The sequence below is a fragment of the Heteronotia binoei genome, chromosome 10 (assembly GCF_032191835.1).
Source record: "Heteronotia binoei isolate CCM8104 ecotype False Entrance Well chromosome 10, APGP_CSIRO_Hbin_v1, whole genome shotgun sequence".
NCBI classification, from domain to species: domain Eukaryota; kingdom Metazoa; phylum Chordata; class Lepidosauria; order Squamata; family Gekkonidae; genus Heteronotia; species Heteronotia binoei.
In genome coordinates this window covers 69,817,370-69,838,627 of record NC_083232.1, presented here as the reverse complement: position 1 = coordinate 69,838,627, position 21,258 = coordinate 69,817,370, and the positions used below count along the sequence as shown (strand labels likewise).

The following is a 21,258-nucleotide window of genomic DNA, read 5'->3' as shown; positions in this document are numbered from 1 at the left end:
AAAAGGTGTGAGAATAAATTTTAATACATGACAAGACAGGAATAAAGTGATGTTTCTAGGAATTTCCCAACTGGTTTCTCTCCTAGCTTTCTTCTATCCCTCATCTTCTTGGTTTTCTGGGAAGGGTAACAGGCTCAATGCTCATTTCCTCATCACCTTATGGACTTTTCTGCTTCCCTCGTGGAACAGAAAAACCAAGCAAAGTTGTACTGAACTAATTTTTCTAAACTAATCCTATCCTACTACTGCCCCAAACCCTTCCTGAATTTGGAATACCTTAAAACCTGGAAAGCCCTGTCAGCCCTACTAATTCCCTTCCATCTATTGACTGCAGACCCCACACGGCAGCCCATACCCCCTCCCCCCCAAGTAAGTCTGCCCCATCCCCATCAGGATACTCAAAGCATGTGTGGAAATTTGTTCCTCACCAAAATATATTCACAGAGCTGTTGTGCTTCATTGCTTCTGCAAGACTTTTGCCCCCTTCTGTAGTGATACCATTGAATGCAAGACTGTGAGGAAAAAAGCAAACACATCAGCAGCAAATAAGTACCCCCCCTTACAACCAGTAACAGTCAAAACTCTCTTGGAAATGATACAAATGTTTATTCACATCAAGGTATCACAAGTATGGTGCACTGTATCTGTCAGGTAAATTCAGCCCTCAATAACGCAGGTTGGTTTTAACTTATTTTTGACAGCTCTTTAGAAGTTATGAAAGACAGTAGGGAGATTAGAGCTTTTGACCGCCTGGGTTCAAATTCTCCTCTCAGTTGTGATGCTTACAAGATGATCCTGGTGACTGTGTCTTAGCTTAACCTACCTCAATAGGTTGTTCTGAGGGAAAAATGGACAAAGGAGAGCTATGACTTCTGCCCATATTTTCTTGAACAAGGATGAGGGAAATATAACAGATCAAGAGAGCACTACAACTGAGAGCAAAACTGTTGTTTTGGCCTTCTAAGACTTGAGAAACATTTCACCACAAAGATATGGGAGCCATTGCCCTGTGGGTTGCTTCCACAATGCTTCACTAAAGTTTGTTTATCAGAACTATAAGGGTAGGGGGAACAAGGGTCCTTCCCACATGAGGGAGATGTCTGTGTGGGAAATGCTGGGTTAGAAACTACCTTGTTTTCACACAAATATCCTGCATCTTCCTCAGAGTTGAGAAACAGTACATATTTATCTCTTGAGCATATGTTTTGATTCACACTCTGTCTTTAGGAGTGTTGGAGTTGCTTGCTCATGGCTTCTTGGGACACCAATCCAGGTTGGAACCACATAGACAAGTGAATGATACAGTTCTTTTCAGTGGGGTTCACAATTTTGTTTGGGGGTAACCAGCTTTTAAATGATATAGACAAATTTATGGAGGATAGGTATGTCAAGGGCTATTAGCAATGATGCCTAGGTGGAGCCCCCATGTTCAGCGGCAATATGCCTCTGATTATTAGATGCTTGGAGAGAGCATTAGGGAAGACTTTGGCTTTCATGCCCTGCTACCAGGCCTTCCAGGGGTAGCTGGTTGGCCATCTTGGGAAACAGGATGCTGGATTATAGGTCTGACACAGCAGGGTTTTTTCTTTTTTCATTCCAAAACCAGGATTTGCTCTCTTCTCCTGGTCATCTTGTTTTTTAAGGTGCAGATATGTCACAGAAAGGTATCTGCAGAAGACAGATCCAATACAAATACAGCAAAAGAATACAAGTACATTGGGAGCTGGTATAGCTAAGAGCATGGGCTATTAATATTTTAAACAAAAGTATTCATGGAAAACAGGCTGAGTTCATCTAAATCAGACTGTCTAGCTGCTCTGGAGAGGAAAATCAGAAAGCTTTCCCAGTTTCCAAAGCTACATCAGTTGCAGAACTGACTCCTTATCCAAACATCAGTCAACTGTTAAGATAAGAAGAAAGGGGCAAAAAAGTTCCCCATTTCCACAATGCTTGCTTTGACCTTTCTTATGCCCAGAGTACAACACCCTTAACCGTTTTGAATGTAGAAATGCAAAAGTGCATGCCAAGAAATAGCGTTCCAGCAAAAAGGCTGGGCAAATAACTGGAAGTAACCACTTCATCACATAAACTGGCCTCACCCAAAGCCTGCAGCAATCCACAGGAGTCTTTTCAATTAATTTCTAAGCACAGAGTTGGGCTCCAGGCAACTGGTGTGCCGGCTTCTTCTTGAACCTGCAATGACCTATTCCAGTGCTCAGCTGCTTAAGAATGGATGATTTTATAGCTTTTAGCAAAAGCCATAGCCTTGCTGGTTTATCTTAATTATCTGTAACTTAAGCTGTATGTCAAATGAAATGATGGTTTGTGGTAGCAGTATCATGTAGTATAGCCCCAAGGTGCAGAACTGCTCAATGGGCAACATTTTCCAGGGTCTTCCCTAGATTCCAGATGCTGGGTTAAAGATCTGGTGTAATTACTGCAATATTGATGATTTACAAATTAGCCCAAACTAGGGTTCCCCCCCCCCGCTAAATCCAGATGAGCTGCTAAAACAGCATGGGTTATGATCCAGAGCACTGTGCATGAACAGGGTTGCTCAGCACTGTCTCTGGTATCTGATGTTCTTCTTGCAAGCGCACCGAGCTCTTTTTACTGCTGTGCGGCTGAATCACAGCCATTATATGGAGAGATGCCAAGCATTCACAATTCCCACTGATAATAGTTGGCACCCAGTGAGTCATACACTAAACATTCAATCTGTTCTAATAAAATCTATTGCTAAACTTCCTATATAATTTGTTTTATTGCTGCACTGAACCCCTTTAGAGACTTTCAGAAAACTCATGGTACATTTTAGTGGCTATTTTTATATGTGGAGGAAAATAAATTAGAAAACTAGCAATGGGAGCAAATGCAAAGAAGTTGGGAAATATTCAAAATATACAAACATTTGTATAATTGCAAAAATCTACCCTGTCTTCCTTCGAGCCAAGCACACTTGTCTTGCATCTGAGTGAATCTCCAGGAGCGGAGAACCAAACCCAGTAATTAGTTCAAGAGAACCAAACCCAATAATTAGTTCAAAATACCTTCAAGCAAAATCTAAAATGATTAGATTTAGATTTTGAAGGTAAAAAATTAGGGAAGGGGTTATAATGATACAAAATGTTCATTAGCACTGAGATCCAAAGGTCTGAACAATGGGCTAGGAGCTTTAGCACTGTGTTTCTTGAACATGAATTTGGGTGCAGATTTTACTTAAAAATGGCAAAAGCCCTGGTGGCCTTGGGGGCAGGGGAAAGTGGCTACAGCTGAGGATTCGGGCAGGGAAACCTGCCGCTTGGAAGCCCTGATGCTGCTGTGCTTTATCTCCAGCCACTATGGCCATGGAGAAACCAAATCCCTGTGGAAACTACCCCCATCTCCTAGTTCGAACCCTTTGACTGCTATTTTGTCATACTAGCTGTCATGTTTCTTTTTCTGTTATTTAGAAAGATATTAGTGTTATCTTTGTACACCACTTTGAAATGCCTGAAAATACCTCACTATTTTGTAAACAAATAATGAACACAGTAAGTTCTTTTGGGGATAACAGAAAGGCACTGATGGAGAATGTATTGTAAATAGTTCTCCAGACGCCCATGGGGAGGCTGGGCCGACACATATCCTCCAGAACGCAACAACCTGCCTTGTAATGAGGGTGAGCTGCTCTAGACACATAACAATACTGAAATTTTGGTGCTTTCACGCACACAAAATACACTTTCAATGCACTTTGCAATTGGACTGGACTGTGTGAAATGGCGAAATCCACTTGCAGACATTCACTGAAGTGGATTGAAACTGCATTATTTAGCATGTACAAAGGTGCCCAATAGCCTATTTGCTTCTGGGCTCCATTTCAGGTGCTGGTTCTTAGATGTCAAGCCCTTGTGATCTGCTGGTTCCAACATCTCTAAAGGACCACATCTCTGTGTATGAACCCATGCCTTGATTGCACTTCTCCAGTCAGCTTCCCCTCTTGATGTCCGCTCACAGAACTGGTGAATTCTCATGTACTTGATATAAGGCATTTTTTGGTCACTGGACCAATGTTTTCAAGCAGCCTACTAAAGGAGGTTCTGAGGGTGCTGCCTTCCTTTAGGTGCATTTAATGAATAACACTGAAGGTATCAGTAAGGTCAACTTTTGTTGTTGTGATTTTTAGTGCAGTTCTGACTGTTTTGTTACTCCAACTCAAAGTGTTTTTTACACTTTTAATGCTGCTTTAATTCATGCTGTCTGTAGTTTTAATGTTTTTAGTTATTTAAGTTATTTAATGCTTTTAGATATTTTAGTAATTGGTATGATTTTATTGTATTTTGTTGTACTGCTACCTGCCTTAAGTCCTGACTTGATTAGGAGAAAGATGGGCATATAAATGTTTTAACTAAATAAATTATGAGGGGAAAGTGTTTTAACTAATAAGGCTGGCTTCCAGTTTGTGTGGCGTTTATATCGTGTCATTAACAGACATGAGCATTCAAAAACACCACCCCACAGTCTGAAGTACATCAGACCTTTCTCCCACTTGAGCATTCTGCCACCTTATCTTGATGGATGCACAGATCCGGCCTTTGCCAGCTTTGGACATGAGCAAGAATTCTATTATTGAGTTGCTAAAGCTGCTGGTGACACTGCAGGCCGAGAAGTAGTGACTTTAGTAGCTGAGTAGGGATATGCCCCCTGATTTCCCACACCTAGACCACTGTGCTCTTTTTCTCTGGCCACTTGCTCCCTCCTGAGTGTTCACTGATGATATGTACTTTTATCCCATTTATATTTTTAGGTTCACACTTAAAACCATAGTGTGCACCTAAGTTACCTATTCCCCCACAGTTCTAAACAGGACTTTTTTGGTAGCAGGAACTCCTTTGTATATTAGGCCGCACACCCCTGATGTAGCCAATCCTCCAAGAGCATACAGGGCTCTTAGTACAGGGCTATTGTAAGCTCCAGGAGGATTGGCTACATCAGGGGTGTGTGGCCTAATATGCAAAGGAGTTCCTGCTACAAAAAAAAAAAGTCCTGTTCCTAAACTTATGCCCTAGCCTGGATAGCCTTGGAAGCTAAGCAGGATCAGGAGACCACTTGGAAGTCCTAGGGTTGCCATGCAGAGGCAGGCAATGGCAAACCACCTCTGAATGTCTCTTGCCTTGACAACCCCAGGGGGTCACCATAAGTCAGCTATGACTTGACAGCACTTTCCACTACCATCTCCTAAATATAACTGTCCATTTTCACTTGAAGAAATCTATTAAAGTTTGCCATCTTGTGGAAGAAATTGAGAATGGCAATTTGTTCTCCTTGAGTGAAGAAACCAGCAATGTTCAAGGTTTGTTTTTGAGATGAAAGAAACATCATTGACAAGTGGTTAAAATAAAAAAAGGAAATCTGTATCATAAAAGCTTTCCTCTCCGCTTTCAGAGGCTGCTAATGCCAGTTAATTTCTGGTGATTATTATGGCCAAATATGGACCGGCAATGTTGTCTTCTCACCATAGCACAACATTTTAAAACATCAATCATGTTTGACTTTTAAAAGACCGATGCTCTAAATGAGGCACTAAATGTCTTTGCCAAGAATGTACCAGTATCGACAGGACAGGCAGCAGGTGACTAACAAAAGATAACAAAGGCCCTGCCCAATGTATCTGGCACTCTATGAACCACCTCCTGGTTCATGTTCTTATACCAGGGCCGGTTACATAATTCTCTTCTTGGGCCTTGAAATCTGAGTTGCTGTGGTGTTTCATGGTGTGGTAACCGTCTGACCTAAGGTTCTGACATAAAAGGTAAATCTCTGAAAATATGGTCACTGAGAAACACAGGAGGGAAGCAGCATTTTGCTGACACAAGTCCTTACCTGACGTTTGTTAAAGTGGGGTGATTCTTAAGTGCTTCTGCGAACGCCTTTGCACCTTCATCCCCAATCTCATTACCCCACATTCTGTCAAGGAGAAAAAAGGCAGGGCATGTAAATGAATGTTGGCTCCACCTCTTCTCCCACATGGAAAGACACTGAGGAGATAGAATTCTGGAGTCAGATTGAAATGAGTGTGAGATGACACATAAACTTGGAAGGGAGTTACATCAGAACTGGTTGCCCAGGAAATATTTCCACAGACCAAGTAAAGGAGGGGGTTCAGACAGGAATGCTATAGCTTTCATTCCAGGAATAAAGGAGGAGTGTTTTCAATTTGGCTAAGATAAAAATAGCATCAAGATGGATAGCAGAAATCCCAGCTAAAACTGAAAAAAGAAAATGGAAAAGAAAGGATGTAGGTGAATTGATATAATAAATCTGGTGAGATTCAGGAACAGTTTGTTCATTTCAATATAGAAGTGTAAATATTTATGATCAATTTATGGCAAAGCAAGAAATATTACTCCATATCTGCATTTTCATAAATAAAGAAAAAGTTTGAGTAACTATTTATTTAATGTATACCTCACCCTATCCAAAGAATGGGTTCAGAACAGCTCACAACATAAAACCATCAGGTAATTAAAAAAAACGATAAAACAATGAATAGCAAGAACAAATGATAACAAAAACCTGTGCCTCAGGTCAGGAAAGGAATAGCAGGTACCCCAAGAAACTCCAGTGCCCAAATAACATCCCAAACAGCAAGGGCACTGGGAGGGGGGTCATAGACAAGGGAGGCCAGAATGGTTTAATTCCCTCCACCTCAACCAAAAGCCTGTTGAACAGCTCCATTTTACAGGTCATGCGGAACCTGCAGAGCACGTTCCACCAGCTCAGGGATCTGTAAATGGTAAGCCAATTGTATTGTTGTGCATTGCTACAGGATGCTTTTCTTGGATTTTCTGAAAAGTAATTTAAGCTCCTGTGCACAGATTTATTTCTTGAACATCTAGAGTAGTGATTTAACCAAGATAACATTTCCATAGCTCTTTGTTTCAAAGAAGCCCCCAATGTTACCCTGGAGGAAGCTCTGGCCACCTACATGAGATGCTAACAATACAACTGATTGTTTGGCATTGAAGGCCAAAACAGAGACCTGGAAAACATTTCTGCCTCAGTGTACTACATGACCTGCTCATAACAGCCAGGGGGCATATTAGACCTTGCATACCAGGAAACCTGGGAGTCCCTCCCTTGGGTAGTGCTACAAATGGGACACATAGAAAGAGAGCAGACTGCTGTATCTTAGCTCTTAGGAACTGAGAATGCTGCACAGCCTTGATGGTAGTGCCGCAAGCAACAGACTGATTTCAAACACACTGCCAGATTACACACACAGCTATAATATACTATACATGCAATCTACGTTTCGCCTCTGTTATCATAAACCCTGCACAATGGCCACCAGATCAAGAGTTTATATACTCACTGATTAAATCACTTATATCCTGCCTTTCCTTGTGGAGAGCCAGCTGTGGAGCAGTGGTTAAAGAGCAGCAAACTCCTAATCTGGAGAGCTGGGTTTGATTCCCCACTCCTCCACATGAAACCAGCTGGGTGGTCTTGGGTCAGTCACAGCTTTCTCAGAGCTGTTCTCTCAACAGCAGTTCTCGAAAGAACTCTCTCAGCCCCACCTACCTCACAGGGTGCTGGGTGGCATTGGGCCAACTGCTGGATGACCTTGGACCAGCCAGTTTTCTCAGAGCGGTTCTCTCAAGAGCAGTTCTCAAAAGAACTCTCTCAGGCCCACCTTCTTCACAGGATGTCTGTTGTTGGGACAGTAAGGGAAGGCGATTGTAAGCCACTCTGAGACTCCTTCGGGTAGTAAAGGGAGGGGTATAAAACCAACTCTTCTTTCTGGCACACAATGAGTAAGAGTTGCAGCTGCATCTGGGATCACTCCTGAGGATGAGCTGTGGCTCAGTGAAAGAGCTTCTGCTATGCATCAATCCCTGGCATCTCCAGTTAAAAAGGAATCAGGTAGTAGGTGATGTGAAAGACCTCCGCCGGCCTTGATGGAGTAAGGGCACGCATCAATAAGGCAGCTTCATGTTTTCAATTCTGAAGACGATGCAGTCAGTTCAGGTTGGCTACAAAGAACCCAGTGGTGGGAATCGAGAATAAACATGACTCGGCTTGAGAATCAGGCAATGTGAACAAGCAGGATTCAGAAAGATAAAACACTTGTTTTTATCCAGATAAATTTTAAAAGATACACTTATTAAAAATTAACAGGGACAAAACTGATCTCACTCACCCAATTTCATACATAGTTTTACTCTTCTGGATGGAATAAGCGAGGTTTTTTCCTCCCTCAGTAGTTATTTTGTTGGCTCCTATTCTGCATAAAAACATATTAATTGCATATCTTTAGCCTGAAGTCACATCAGTACTCCTTTCAAAGCGCTTCATTATTTCAGTGCTATTTCAAACACCAAACACAGTGCTAGAGTAGATGCCTTCATCTGGATCTCAGCTCAAAAGACACGCACAGATTTTACTTGATGAAAATGAAAATCAGTCTAGACACCAGACACCTCTCCCTGTGTCCTCCCCCCATGAATCTTCATGGGGCCTTGAGTGGAAGCACTAGTCTAGTACTCACTGGCCTGGGTCCAGACCAGGACTTTTTTTTAAAAGCAGGAACGCACAGGAATGCAGTTCTGGCTGGCTTGATGTCAGGGGGTGTGGCCTAATATGCAAATGAGTTTCTGCTGGGCTTTTTCTACTAAAAAGCCCTGTGTGGAACAATGGTGATGTCAGGGGTATGGGCTAATATGCAAATGACTTTCTGCTGGGCTTTTTCTACACAAAAAGTCCTGGTCCAAACTAAATTGTTCCTTCTCACTGCAAACCCCACCTCTTGTCACTCCTCAGGATCCCCTGTCCCCCAGAAGCAACATTTTGTGGAGATCTGCAGGCTGCAGTGGGAGGGGGGAGGCAACAAAGTGCCGTTCTGTGGATGGAAAATTTAGCCAGGGTCCAATACTGTGCCATGCCTCTGTTTTCTCATGGGGACTTTCAGTGACCTTTATTTCAAATGCCATGCAACAGGGAATGAAAACATCTCTAACCAATAATGCATTAACAGAAAGTTAATTTTAAGCTAGTGTTGCACGATTTTCCTTTCTTCATATCTTCATATCATAAAGTTGGGTCCCTAACTTTTGCTTCTTAACAGTAATGATGATATTATTATAAACAAAGGCTCAAAAGTGAAAAGGCCTCTTTGATTATGTTTGCTATTAATCAATAATGAATAACCAGACCTATGGGGGCAGTGTCCATGGTTAATGGGTTACCAGCATGAATTCCACAAAGTGGTAGTCACAAGCTACTCTATAAAGACCAGTGATGACAGCAGATGTACACTGCCTTGGAATCTGCCCAAAATCTCCACTGATGGAAGGTAATAATAATATATTAAAGTATTCAGTGCACCTTTAAGACTAACAAATTTTATTGTAGCATAAGTTTTCAAAAAACACAGCTCTCTGTCAGATGCATCTGACGTAGACAGCTGTGTTCCTTGAAAGTTTATGCTACAATAAAATTTGCTAATCTTAAAGGTGCCACTGGACTCTACTATTTTGCAGCAGCAGATTAACATGGTTAACTCCTCTGGATCCATGACTGATAGGAAGAAGGCTTTAGGCCAGTGGAGTATGATTACTCCTCCTTCCCCTCTGATGCCTTCTGAAATGCTGCTCCTGGAGGACAGATGTCCCTCTTGTATAGCCTACCAGAGGAGTCAGAGGCCGGCTGCAAGAGGGGAAAGGGTCAAAAATCATTTCTCCTTTGCATATGTGGCAGGAATCAACCAACTGTCAGAATGAGAGGCACATAACATGGCAGAAACTGCAGCTAACCCTGGATGAGATTCAGTCAGTACAAGAAAAATTATCCTTCTCCCTGCTGGACAAGATACATACACACTAAAGAGAAAAAAGGCAGATACCTACTTAACATATATGAGACTTGGACATTCTTCAATGAGTCTTGCAACGTATTTGGCTCCAATGTCAGTGATTTGGTTGTTATACAAGCTTTTAGGGGAAAATAAATCAGTGAATACAAGTTACATTTGCCATTTTGAACTGAAATGAACTCCACAGGCTTATCACATATACACAATTCAATTATTTAGATTGTTAGTTCTTTGAGGCATAATTCTCTTTATCAGTTGTAAAAGCACCTAATAAGTATATTCTCAGGTGCTACCTGCCCAAAGGAATTAAGTAGCCCTACACAATATTTTTCAGTACTCAGTTTCCCCATCCAAGCTAAGGACATTCCCATGCATAACCAGTTTGTAAGCATGCATCACTTGCTGGGTTGAACACAAACTGGATGTGCATTCAGAAATGCATCTGAGTGAGCATGGAATCTGTTGGCTTTACATCGCTATAGATGGGATACATCTTTTAATGTGCATTTGCATATAGATCTCCACCCACGTGCAAATGTAATTAGTTTCACATTATCATGAGCAACTAGATCTGAATATAGGCTTCCATGTGATGGAACAATAAATTATAACAAGATCATAAAACAAGGAGCTCTCTTTAAGACTGAAAATGATTTAGGAAGGGGGGGGGGGAAACCCTATTTCTTTTAAGTAAGCCTCTCTTAAGGATTATTGCTGAGGTGGCATTAATAGTAAAACAAATGCTTTAACAGCCACCACAACAGAGAAACTTTTCTTATGATGGTATCAAGATCCAAGTATAAAACACATGAGCACTGTGTCAACTTTGAAGGATGCACATGGGTATAAATTTCAGAATCCTTGCAAGGGGACCCAATTACTTCCTGGACGCCATTCATGTATAGTTTGAAGGTATAAGCTGTGGTTTATGTGAACAATTTTCTTATCAGCATGAATAATCACATACCAAACCACTTGGAGTAGATATTGGAGAGGTGAACTCAAAAAGCAGTTGTGAGGACCATTCCAAAGGCCTCAGCCATGATATGGCAGCCTGCTGTTGCCCTGTTGAGGCCCAAGAAGAATCCCTTGGCCTTGTTTGCACATACACACACAACATATGTACATAAAATACATTTTTGTTTGTATTATGCTGTTCTATTGCATTATTTTTGGGCTGTTATAATCCACCTTAAGCCTCACATGAGAAAGGAGAATTAGAAATGAAACAAGCAAATAAAAGTTCAACCCTTGGAGACTGCAACAGCAGGTTATAGGAGCAATCCTAAACAGGTCTTCCTCAGAAGTAAGTCCCATATTATTTAATGAGGCCTACTCCCAACGGAGTGACTTCAGCCTATGACTTTCATGCATGAATCATCAGAGACTCACTACCAGAGATAGATGTTTCAAATTGCCTCAGACACACAGCTTTTTAATAGAAGCAGTTCACACAGTCAGTTGTGAATCAAGTGTTTTGTAATCAAGCATGAATTTCTCAATAATCCCTTGCGCTCTGGTGATATCCACCATTTGAAGAGGGCATAAAAGAGGACTAGATTCTGGAGAAATTTGTCTCTTTTCTCATGGTGCCAGGATATTTTATTTAAACCATTTAGGTTCTGCTTTCCTGTCAATTTAGGCCCTCAAGCCAAGCTAACAGCAGCAGCAAAACAGAAGAGAAACACAAAGATAAAAGATGTAATATTATATATTTCTGTTTATAATAGAAACTGAAAGATAAAAAGCAGATTCAGTAGCTGAGGAAAGTAAAACAAAATTATACTAGTGGAAATTTTTTCCTTGACACACAAAAATTAACAAAATATAGGACAGGGTACTCCAAAACCTCATAACAGGGGCTTAGAAAGATCTTCCAGACCCCCAAGAACAGGTCATAGCCTCTTTTTAAGGAATTCAATAAATGTCATTTATCTGTTATAAAACTTGAGCCTAGAGGTCCTAACTACAACCATACTAGCAGCCAACTTACAAGACCCAGTCTTGGTTCTTCCTCCCAGTCACCTTCTGCAAACACAAGCTCTGTATTGACTGTACAATCTATTAATATACTTATTACCACTTGAAACACTAAACAGAAGAAGCTCCATCTCTGGTAGCCACCCACCTCACCTCTACACCTGGGGTATCCAAAGTAATAGCTCAGCAGAAGATCTTACTATATGAGCAAGTTCATATAGCATTGGCAGCTATTGCACAACTGACTGACAAGGTAGACAATATAGGAGAACAAATGACAGAAATTAAACAAGAGCTTCAAGAGAACAGAAAACAGAAAACAAACAGCAGAGACCAATAAAGCATTGAAGGCTCTAGATGCTCAAGTGGTGGACAACACGCAAAAGGTAGAACAGTTGGAAAAGGAACAGAAACTATATGATACCCGGGTTATCCAGTTGGAAATAGACAGAACAGCTTATATGTTGAGGTTTCAAAATTTACCAGAGGACAGATCTGAAGATCTACAGAAAATCCTTAGCGAAGCTCTTGCAGAAATTCTACAAGTGACTCCGGAGAAAATGCAAAAAGAATTTGACCACGTTAAGCATGTACCATCACGTTTTACAAGGAGAAATGAACTACCCAGTGAAATCCATTTGAAGCTTACAAAGAAGAGAACTAGAGACAACATCTTGAGACAAACCAGAGATAATCCTGTGGTGATAGCAGGCAATACAGTAAAATTTTTGAAAGAGGTTCCGTGGCAAATTAGAAAAGAAGAGAATATCAAGCTTTAACAAATTTCTTAAGAGAAAGAGAAATACCTTACACGTGGTTAATGCCAGAAGGTCTGCTCTTTACATATGAAGAAAAAAGGCACAGGATTAACTCCATCTTTAAAGCTGAAAACTTTTTGGAGAAAATGGCGAAGAAAGAAGGAAGGAGAAACAAAGAAGATGATGATGAAGATGTACTAGATGAAGAAGATCCTAGCGGAGCAAAGAAAACCAAACATGGCTGCAGATCAAAAAAGATAGTGATAAGAAGAACCCATAATGGTGTCAATAGTCTCCATTAATGTGAATGGACTTAACTCCCCCATAAAAAGGAGAGAGATCTTCAAATACTTAGCAAAATTGAACACTGATATAATTTGTTTGAAGAAACTCATATTTTGATGAAGGACCAACATTTCCTGAACAATAAAAAATTCGGCAGCTTATTTGTAGCAGTAGATTCCAATAGAAAGAAAAGGAGTTTGGCAATCTACATAAAGGAAAAATTTAATCCGCAATTACGGTTTGCTTCAGAAGATGGAAGAATCCTATTAGTAGAAATTACTATGGAAAGTAGGAAAATCTTATTAGCAAATATATACACACCAAATGACCACCGAAATTCTTTAATGAACTACATCTCAAGCTTGCAGACCTAGAGTATTCAGAATATTGCTTAATAGGATACTTTAATGCAGTTTTTGATAGACGAATAGAAAATCAGACAAACATGTACTAGATGTACTAGATGAAGATGTACTAGATGAAGAAGATCCTAGCGGAGCAAAGAAAACCAAACATGGCTGCAGATCAAAAAAGATAGTGATAAGAAGAACCCATAATGGTGTCAATAGTCTCCATTAATGTGAATGGACTTAACTCCCCCATAAAAAGGAGAGAGACCTTCAAATACTTAGCAAAATTGAACACTGATATAATTTGTTTGAAGAAACTCATATTTTGATGAAGGACCAACATTTCCTGAACAATAAAAAATTCGGCAGCTTATTTGTAGCAGTAGATTCCAATAGAAAGAAAAGGAGTTTGGCAATCTACATAAAGGAAAAATTTAATCCGCAATTACGGTTTGCTTCAGAAGATGGAAGAATCCTATTAGTAGAAATTACTATGGAAAGTAGGAAAATCTTATTAGCAAATATATACACACCAAATGACCACCGAAATTCTTTAATGAACTACATCTCAAGCTTGCAGACCTAGAGTATTCAGAATATTGCTTAATAGGATACTTTAATGCAGTTTTTGATAGACGAATAGAAAATCAGACAAACATAGCAAAACTAAAAGACTGCAATTGCCAACAAGTTTTCTGAAACTAGCAGAAGAACTGAATCTAGAAGATGCGTGGAGAACAAGATATCCCAAAACAAGAGATTTTACATATTATTCTGCCTGTCATCAATCCTGGTCAAGAATTGATATGTGTTGGCTTTCTATAGATTTGATGAAAGACTTAGTAGAGATTAAAATTCAACCAAGAGTGATTTTAGACCATAACCCAGTAACTGTTAAAATTAAAGGAACCCAAATGAGAAGAGGATGGAGGTTAAATACTCAAATTTTAAAAGATAAAAACTTTCTTCAAGAATCGAAGATAGAAATGGAAGCTTTTTTTAAACAGAATACAACTCATGATGTAAAGATGCAAGTTGTCTGGGATACAGTCAAAGCATACTTCAAGGGGTTGGCAATTAGGTTTAATGCTAAGAAAAAGAAGGAAAGATCTGAAAACATTCAAAAGTTAATGAAGCAAGCAGAAAAAGTTGAAAAGGACTTAAAAGCACAACCCACAAAACAGGAATCTCAAAATAAAATAAAAAAAATACAACACCAATTGAATTTACTTCTTGTGGAAGAAGTGGAGAAAAAGTTGAAATTTGCCAGGCAAAATTATTTTGAATATGCCAACAAACCGGGAAGATGGCTAGCATATAGACTGAGAAAGGAGAGTGCAAAAAAAATAATAACGGTATTGAGGGATGAAAATAATAAAAGAGAAATTTAAAAGGAAGGAGATATGCCAAATCGTGGAACAATTCTATAAAAAGCTATATGAAAATAAACAAGTCCCAAATGAGGATCTAGAAGAGTATCTTAAACAGAATAATCTTACCAAATTTACAGAGGAACAACAGAAAATTTTGAATGAACCAATAACGATAAGAGAAGTGGATGAAGCAGTTGCATCCCAAAAGAATGGTAAATCATCTGGCCCAGATGGTTTGCCCGCAGAATTTTATAAAGCCTTTTATAAAGCTTATTGATACCATTTAAAAAACTCACAGAAATTATTCAAAAAGACACTGAAATACCGAACTCTTGGCAGGAAACTACAATATTTTTAATCCCAAAAGAAGACACAGATTTGAAAGATATAAAAAACTACAGGCCAATTTCTCTTCTGAATGTGGATTATAACATTTTTGCTTCAATACTGCCTCAACAGCTGAAGAAAGTACTATCAGTTATTATACATCAAGACCAAGCAGGATTTCTGCCCAGAAGGCATATGAAAGACAATGTCAGAACAATATGTGATATAATGGAATATTATAAGAACCATCCAGAGAAACAATTGGCTTTAATTTGTTTAGATGCTGAGAAGGCCTTTGATAATGTGCGTTGGCAATTTATGTTACAACAACTGAATGGTATGGAGTGTGGCCAAAACTTTTTGAGAATGATTCAAGCGATATACTCTTTCCAAAGTGCAAGAGCAGTGGTGAATGGCGAATTATCAGAACGAATTGCTATCCAGAAGTGAACAAGACAAGGCTGTCCTTTATCACTTCTTTTTATCCTAAGATTAGAGATATTGAATAATCAAATAAGAGATGATCCAAATATCAAGGGGGCAGTGATCAAGGGCGAACAATACAAGTTGAGAGGTTTTGCAGATGATTTGGTCTTTATACTAGAACAACCATTGGATTCAATCGACTATCTGACAAATAAGATTAATGAATTTGGCTATTGGGCAGGATTGAAAATAAACTATGGCAAAACAAAATTTTTGGTCAGAAACATGACATCAGAACAAGTTCATTTTCTCCAACGAAAGTCAGGATTCTCTCACAAGAAGAAGGTGAAATATCTGGGCATTTGTATTTCAAATAAATGTAGCAACTTAAAGGCAGACAATTATGATAAATTACTTAAAGAGATCTAAAAAGATCTGCAGAAATGGCAGGATCTGAACATATCCCTAATGGGAAGAATAGCTGCAGTAAAAATGAATATCTTGCCAAGACTACTATTCTTGTTTCAAATTTTTACTTTATTTTAATTTCTTTGTTATATATACTATCCAAATTAGAAATACAATTTGAAAAACAGATGGTTTAAATGAGGACTTACAATCTATATATTATGATGTTAGAAATATCCTATATTATTGATGTATCGTTATGCAGAATGGCTCATAACTGTATTACTAGTTGTATTAATCTTTTTTCTATTTCCATTTACCCCTCTTTTCCTTCTGTTTAAAACTAACAAAACTTTTAAAAAGAAGAAATGGCTATCCCACCAACCCTACACGTGGGTCAGACATGTAAATGCCTAACTTCACCCTTAAACTGTAGTGTCAATTCACCCTACTGAATTTGAAGGAAATAGTTGACTTACATAACTAACTGAAATGTCACCTTAAGCAAGTAATCTGTGTAGATTCACACAGTCTTTGATGTGAGAACATGAGACTGATCCACCCTATGTCTAGTGCAAGTTAACTCTACAGTTGTACACTGTATGCAGTTTAAGTGAATGTTTGCTGAAGTTATCACAATACTGCTTCAAAATGCTACTCTCAGCTCTATTCACGACCTTCCTTGCAGTCAATAGAATTAATTCTTAAAATCGTGGCTATCTGTACATCATTCATACGTACCCCAAATAAGTCACAATTTTGTACTTTGATAGCTCATCATAAAGCACTCTTATTCCTTGATCTGTGATCTGGTTAACGCTTACCCTAAATTAAAACAGAGGGGGGAGAAAACAATAGATGACTTAGTGATATGCGTTGAAGAGACACACAAAATCATGTAACAACCACATACATTTTCTTTACAATTCATATTTCCAAGTTTGGATGACATGTACAGAGACAGTTTTCTTCATATAAAGCACATAGAAACGTAATCTGGGCATGGTATAAAACTACATATAATTCAGAAAGTTAAAAATCTATAAGCAGGCTGACATCATCATTCCGAAGATTATTTTGAATAAGTACCCCAGAGAAAGAATCCCTCATGAGCCTATTCTTACATATATCCTTACATATTTGCTGAATAAGCAGGGCTACATGTATTCAGCTAAGTGAAAAGTCTATTAATGAATTCAGAATTGAGAACATTAAACTTTGATTAACAAAAAGCAAGTTTCTAAAAACTTTTCAGACTGCGGAGAAAAAACCTAAAGCGTGTGTAGCTTCCAAAGACAGTGGTGCTACCAGAGATCAGAGCATGCAGCTTTAGTGAGCTGCATAGCTCCTCTCCCTTCTCTGTGATAAGTTAAAAATAAGTGATGTGAAAAAGGAAATCAAGATTCACTGAATCTAGCTTAGTACTGATTATCGTGGTCTAGAATTGTTTTAAAAATATCTTTGGAAACTTAATACTGACACTATGCAGGGACTATCTGAGACGTGCCCAGGCTAGCCTGATCTTGTCATCTCTTGGAAACTAAGCAGGGTTGAAACTAAGCTGCCCTGAGCCTGCTTCGGCGGGGAGGGCGGGATATAAATACGAAAAATAAATAAATAAATAAAAATATTTGGAAGGGCAACCTCCAAGAAATACCAGGGCCATGACACTGAGGCAAGCAATGGCAGACCACCTCTGAAACATCTCTTGACATGAAAACCCCACCAGGGGTCTCTATTAGACAGCTGTGACTTGATGGCATTTCCTTTGACCACCACCATCTGAGAAGTTGTATCTATCCCAAGAGCTCACCTGAGCACTGCCAACTTGCTAAAGCAAGGCAGAAGTTGCTTTATTCCATAATCGTTGATATTGTTGTTGTCCAGGTCAAGAGCCAGGCGCTTCTGGAAATGATGCATGACAAAGGAAATGGCGCTGCAGTCGGCAGAATAGGCATTGCAGTAGGTCAGCTTGATGTAGTCTGCACGCATGCCCTTGGCAACCACCTTCCCCACTTTCTCACTCTGTGTCTCATAGATGCACCTCAGCATCCACACAAAATTGGGCATAACTTGAACCTGCTTGTATTCCTTTAGCCTTGCTCGGGTGAGGCTCTTCAGGTGGGACTTCATGCTCTCAAAAAAATAGGCAAGGAGCACCTTCCTCTTCTTCTTAATCGATGCCGGTGACACCAAGTGCTGCAAGAGTTTCTGCCTGGCCTTGGAAAGCAAGCCACAAAGGAAGAGGTTGGTAAAATGAAAGGGCTCATTATTTCGGAAAGGGTCTGATCCTGTTGGACGGTAATTATTAAACCAGCGGATTGGAAAGCAAGTTCGAAGGGCAGCATCAGGTGTGGAGCATTGGGCAAAAAACTTCAGTAGCTCCTTTGGGCCCACTTTCTCGTCAGTAACTAGGAACAAAGCTGTGAAAAAGGACTGCAAAGTCAGATGCAAGAATTCATAGGAAGGTTGATCTCCACAGTCTCCATAGCAAGGAACGGCCCTGAGGAACCCCAAGTGTAAATCCTGCTCACAGAGGCTGGCAGTGATCTCGTCTTGGTCAAAAACAAAGAGAGACTTCTCCATTCCCATGTGTGCTATTTTACTTAGTGTGAACAAAGTTTCTTTTTTGGACCTAAAGGTCTCCACTTGACTTCTGTTATTCTTCTTCAGCAAGTTGGTCTTCTGAGTTCTGTTTAAGTGGACTTCAGTCATGAGCAAGAAAATATCTGTTAAGGTAACATTGCAGTCAGGGAGCTCATGGCTGTCAAATGCAGAGTAGAAATGATCATAACATTTGAAGATAATCCAGCAAAATAAAGGCACTGTACATAAACTACTCATATTCGGGTTGGCTTCCAGCTGGTTCAAAACCAATGCCCTACACCCTTCATCTCTGAAGAATATTTTGGTATATTCTTTCAAATTACTGCTGGAAAACCCTCGGAGATAAACCTTCTTCCTAACAATATTTTTATGGATTTCTGTGCCAGTCCTTGCTGTCAGGATTTTTCTAGATCCTTTCAGAAGTTTTCCACTAAGGAGACCCACTAGTAGAGCAAGAGCATGGATAGATTCATTGGGTGAGCAGTTCTCAGGCACACTGCTGAGGTCAAAGTCAGAATGAATCTCATCAAAGCCATCAAATGTAAACAGGACTGTGTGAGGGAACTTCAGAATGAAGTAAAAAACTTCCTCTGGGTCCTGGTCTGGGAAACAGTTGTACTTGAACAAGAGGTCTTTCAAACATATAGCTTCATCCTGTTTAAAACAGCTAAACATCCGGCATCGGAAGCGGAAAAAAAATTTGGCTCCTACATTGAATTCACCCTTAGCCCAAAGATTCTGCATCTTTTGTAGTAACATTGATTTCCCAATCCCTGCATCACCAAAGACATAGACTGTCTCACCATCTCCATTAATCAAACCAATGTTATCGTCGAGTAGATCTTCCAAGCCATTCACACTACCCAGTTTCTCATTGTTGTGATTGATCAACTCCATAACGTTGGCAGAATAAGTTTCTTCAAGCAACAGGTCCTCCTTCTCGGCATATGAAGAGATGAACTTGGTGTCTCGTCCCAATTCATCTTTAAGTTTCTGATGATACCTGCTAACTAAAGACAAAACTGAGCATGATGAAAAGAAACCCTGCAGCAGCAAAAACAGCATTAGGAATACTAAGAGTTTCTTTGGACACTAGAAAAGCCCTACGAAATTAATGGCTGGGATCTAAAGACTAATTTTACAAGACCTGGGGTTCTTTTGATCTTGGAAAAATAAACCACATTCTCATTTGATCCCCAAAAGTCAGATTCAATGCCGGGTGGGTTTCTGCGGGAAGGAAGTTCCTCAGTACAATGACAAAAAGGGTTTTGTTCCTGGAACCACCTTGCTTCCAAAAGTGGAAGCTGCCCAGCAGGCCCTCCAAACTTGATCTTAACCATCAGATAGGTTAATAAAGGGGAAGGTACACTTTGAAGCACCATGGACCCAGAGCATTTAGTGCTTTATAAGTAACTACCAGCCTTGACCTGGATAGAACCAGGCTAGCCCAATCTCATCCACTCTCAGAAGCTAAGCAGGGGCTGTGGCTCAGTTGTAGAATGTCTGCTTGGCTTACAGAAGATCCCAAGTTCAATCTCCAGTCTCTGCAGTTAAAGAGGAACAGGCAGTAGTTAATGTGAAGGATCTCTGCTGAGACCCTAAAGAGCCACTGCCAGTCTTAAGAGAGTACTGACTTTGATGGACTGATGGTCTGATTCAACATAAGGCAGCTTCATGTGAGCAAGGTTGGCCCTGGCTAATATTTGGATGGGAGATCTACACGGAATACAAGGGTCATGACATGGAGGCAGGCAATGGCAAACCACCTCTAAATGTCTCTTGCTTTGAAAACCCACCAAGGTCAACATACGTCAGCTGTGACTTGATGGCACTTTCCACCACCAAATAATAACCAACACTTCGAAGCAAATAAATAGCTTCTGATGTAGTTTTTAAAAATCTCTTGTAACATCCCCAGCAGACTCTGCTGCACTTCAGACAATCTTCAAGGGCAGCTCCCCAAGGAGCTTATTACAGTAGCCTGACCTGGATGCCCTGGGACCCACTGTATGTCACCAGAGAAGCAATAACTATAGAAAAATTACACTTCTAAATAAAAGATTGCCGCTGATGCAGCAACCACAGTAGGTTAAAAGTGCTATATGCCAAAGAAGAGCTCTGTGACACCAATTGCTGTTAATATCCATTCCTTTTGCAGAACAAGTTTCACTGACACCAAGGCAATAAAGAATCATAATTATTTTGAACTGTAAATTTCACAGTCAAGTGCTTAATCATGAAGGCAGAGAAAGAGGCTACGAGACTACCTATAGATAAGATCAGGGTTTCCACATACTCAGTAGACTTGCTATGCATTCACAAATGTATTCCTTTGTAAAATTAAAAGGGAGGGAGAAGAAAACACATATGTACACACATACGTTCCCCAAACCACCTGATGAAATCTGAGAATGCTCGCTACCCTTAAAATGTTGAGAACAGTTGAAAGTCAATTATAAGTTATGGGAGAGAGAACAGAGGCAACCTGAGACTAGACTTTTCAAATATTTATAGTATCTTGACGATGGAATATTCTAATAACTTATTTGTTTCTCCCACCTACCCAGATTATTCATAGAGCCTCCAGCTTGTTCTTATATCAAACAAGAATAACCATTCTTATCCAACACAACAGCAGCAAAACCATGCAACCCACAGACAAGGAAGGGTTTTCTATACAGTCAGGGAGACTATAGAAAAAATATGACTTAGAACAGAAAGTCAGGATCTAACTACATGTTACATTGTCCTCACTTCCTCCTCAGGCCTGCCATGAATGGGGATGGGCACAAACTGGGAAAATGCAGTTCAGTTTGGTTCATGGTTTGTGGTGTGCCCAGTTCACAAACCACAATATCATGAACTTTTAGCCACCAAATGAACCACTT

The 21,258-nt window shown here is 39.9% G+C and overlaps 1 protein-coding gene across 2 annotated transcripts in view; it reads right to left on the bottom strand.

Moving 5' to 3' along the window:
* Positions 1-21,258, bottom strand: part of NOD1 (nucleotide binding oligomerization domain containing 1) — a 37,491-nt gene that overhangs the window by 10,888 nt on the left and 5,345 nt on the right. For both annotated transcript variants that reach the window (XM_060248858.1, XM_060248859.1), the window contains exons 3-8: positions 17,577-19,380; positions 16,505-16,588; positions 9,891-9,974; positions 8,186-8,269; positions 5,866-5,949; positions 429-512 (exon numbers count right to left, since the gene is read on the bottom strand). In XM_060248858.1, coding sequence (XP_060104841.1) covers positions 429-512; positions 5,866-5,949; positions 8,186-8,269; positions 9,891-9,974; positions 16,505-16,588; positions 17,577-19,380 — 2,224 coding nt within the window. The remainder of the gene's footprint in view (positions 1-428; positions 513-5,865; positions 5,950-8,185; positions 8,270-9,890; positions 9,975-16,504; positions 16,589-17,576; positions 19,381-21,258) is intronic.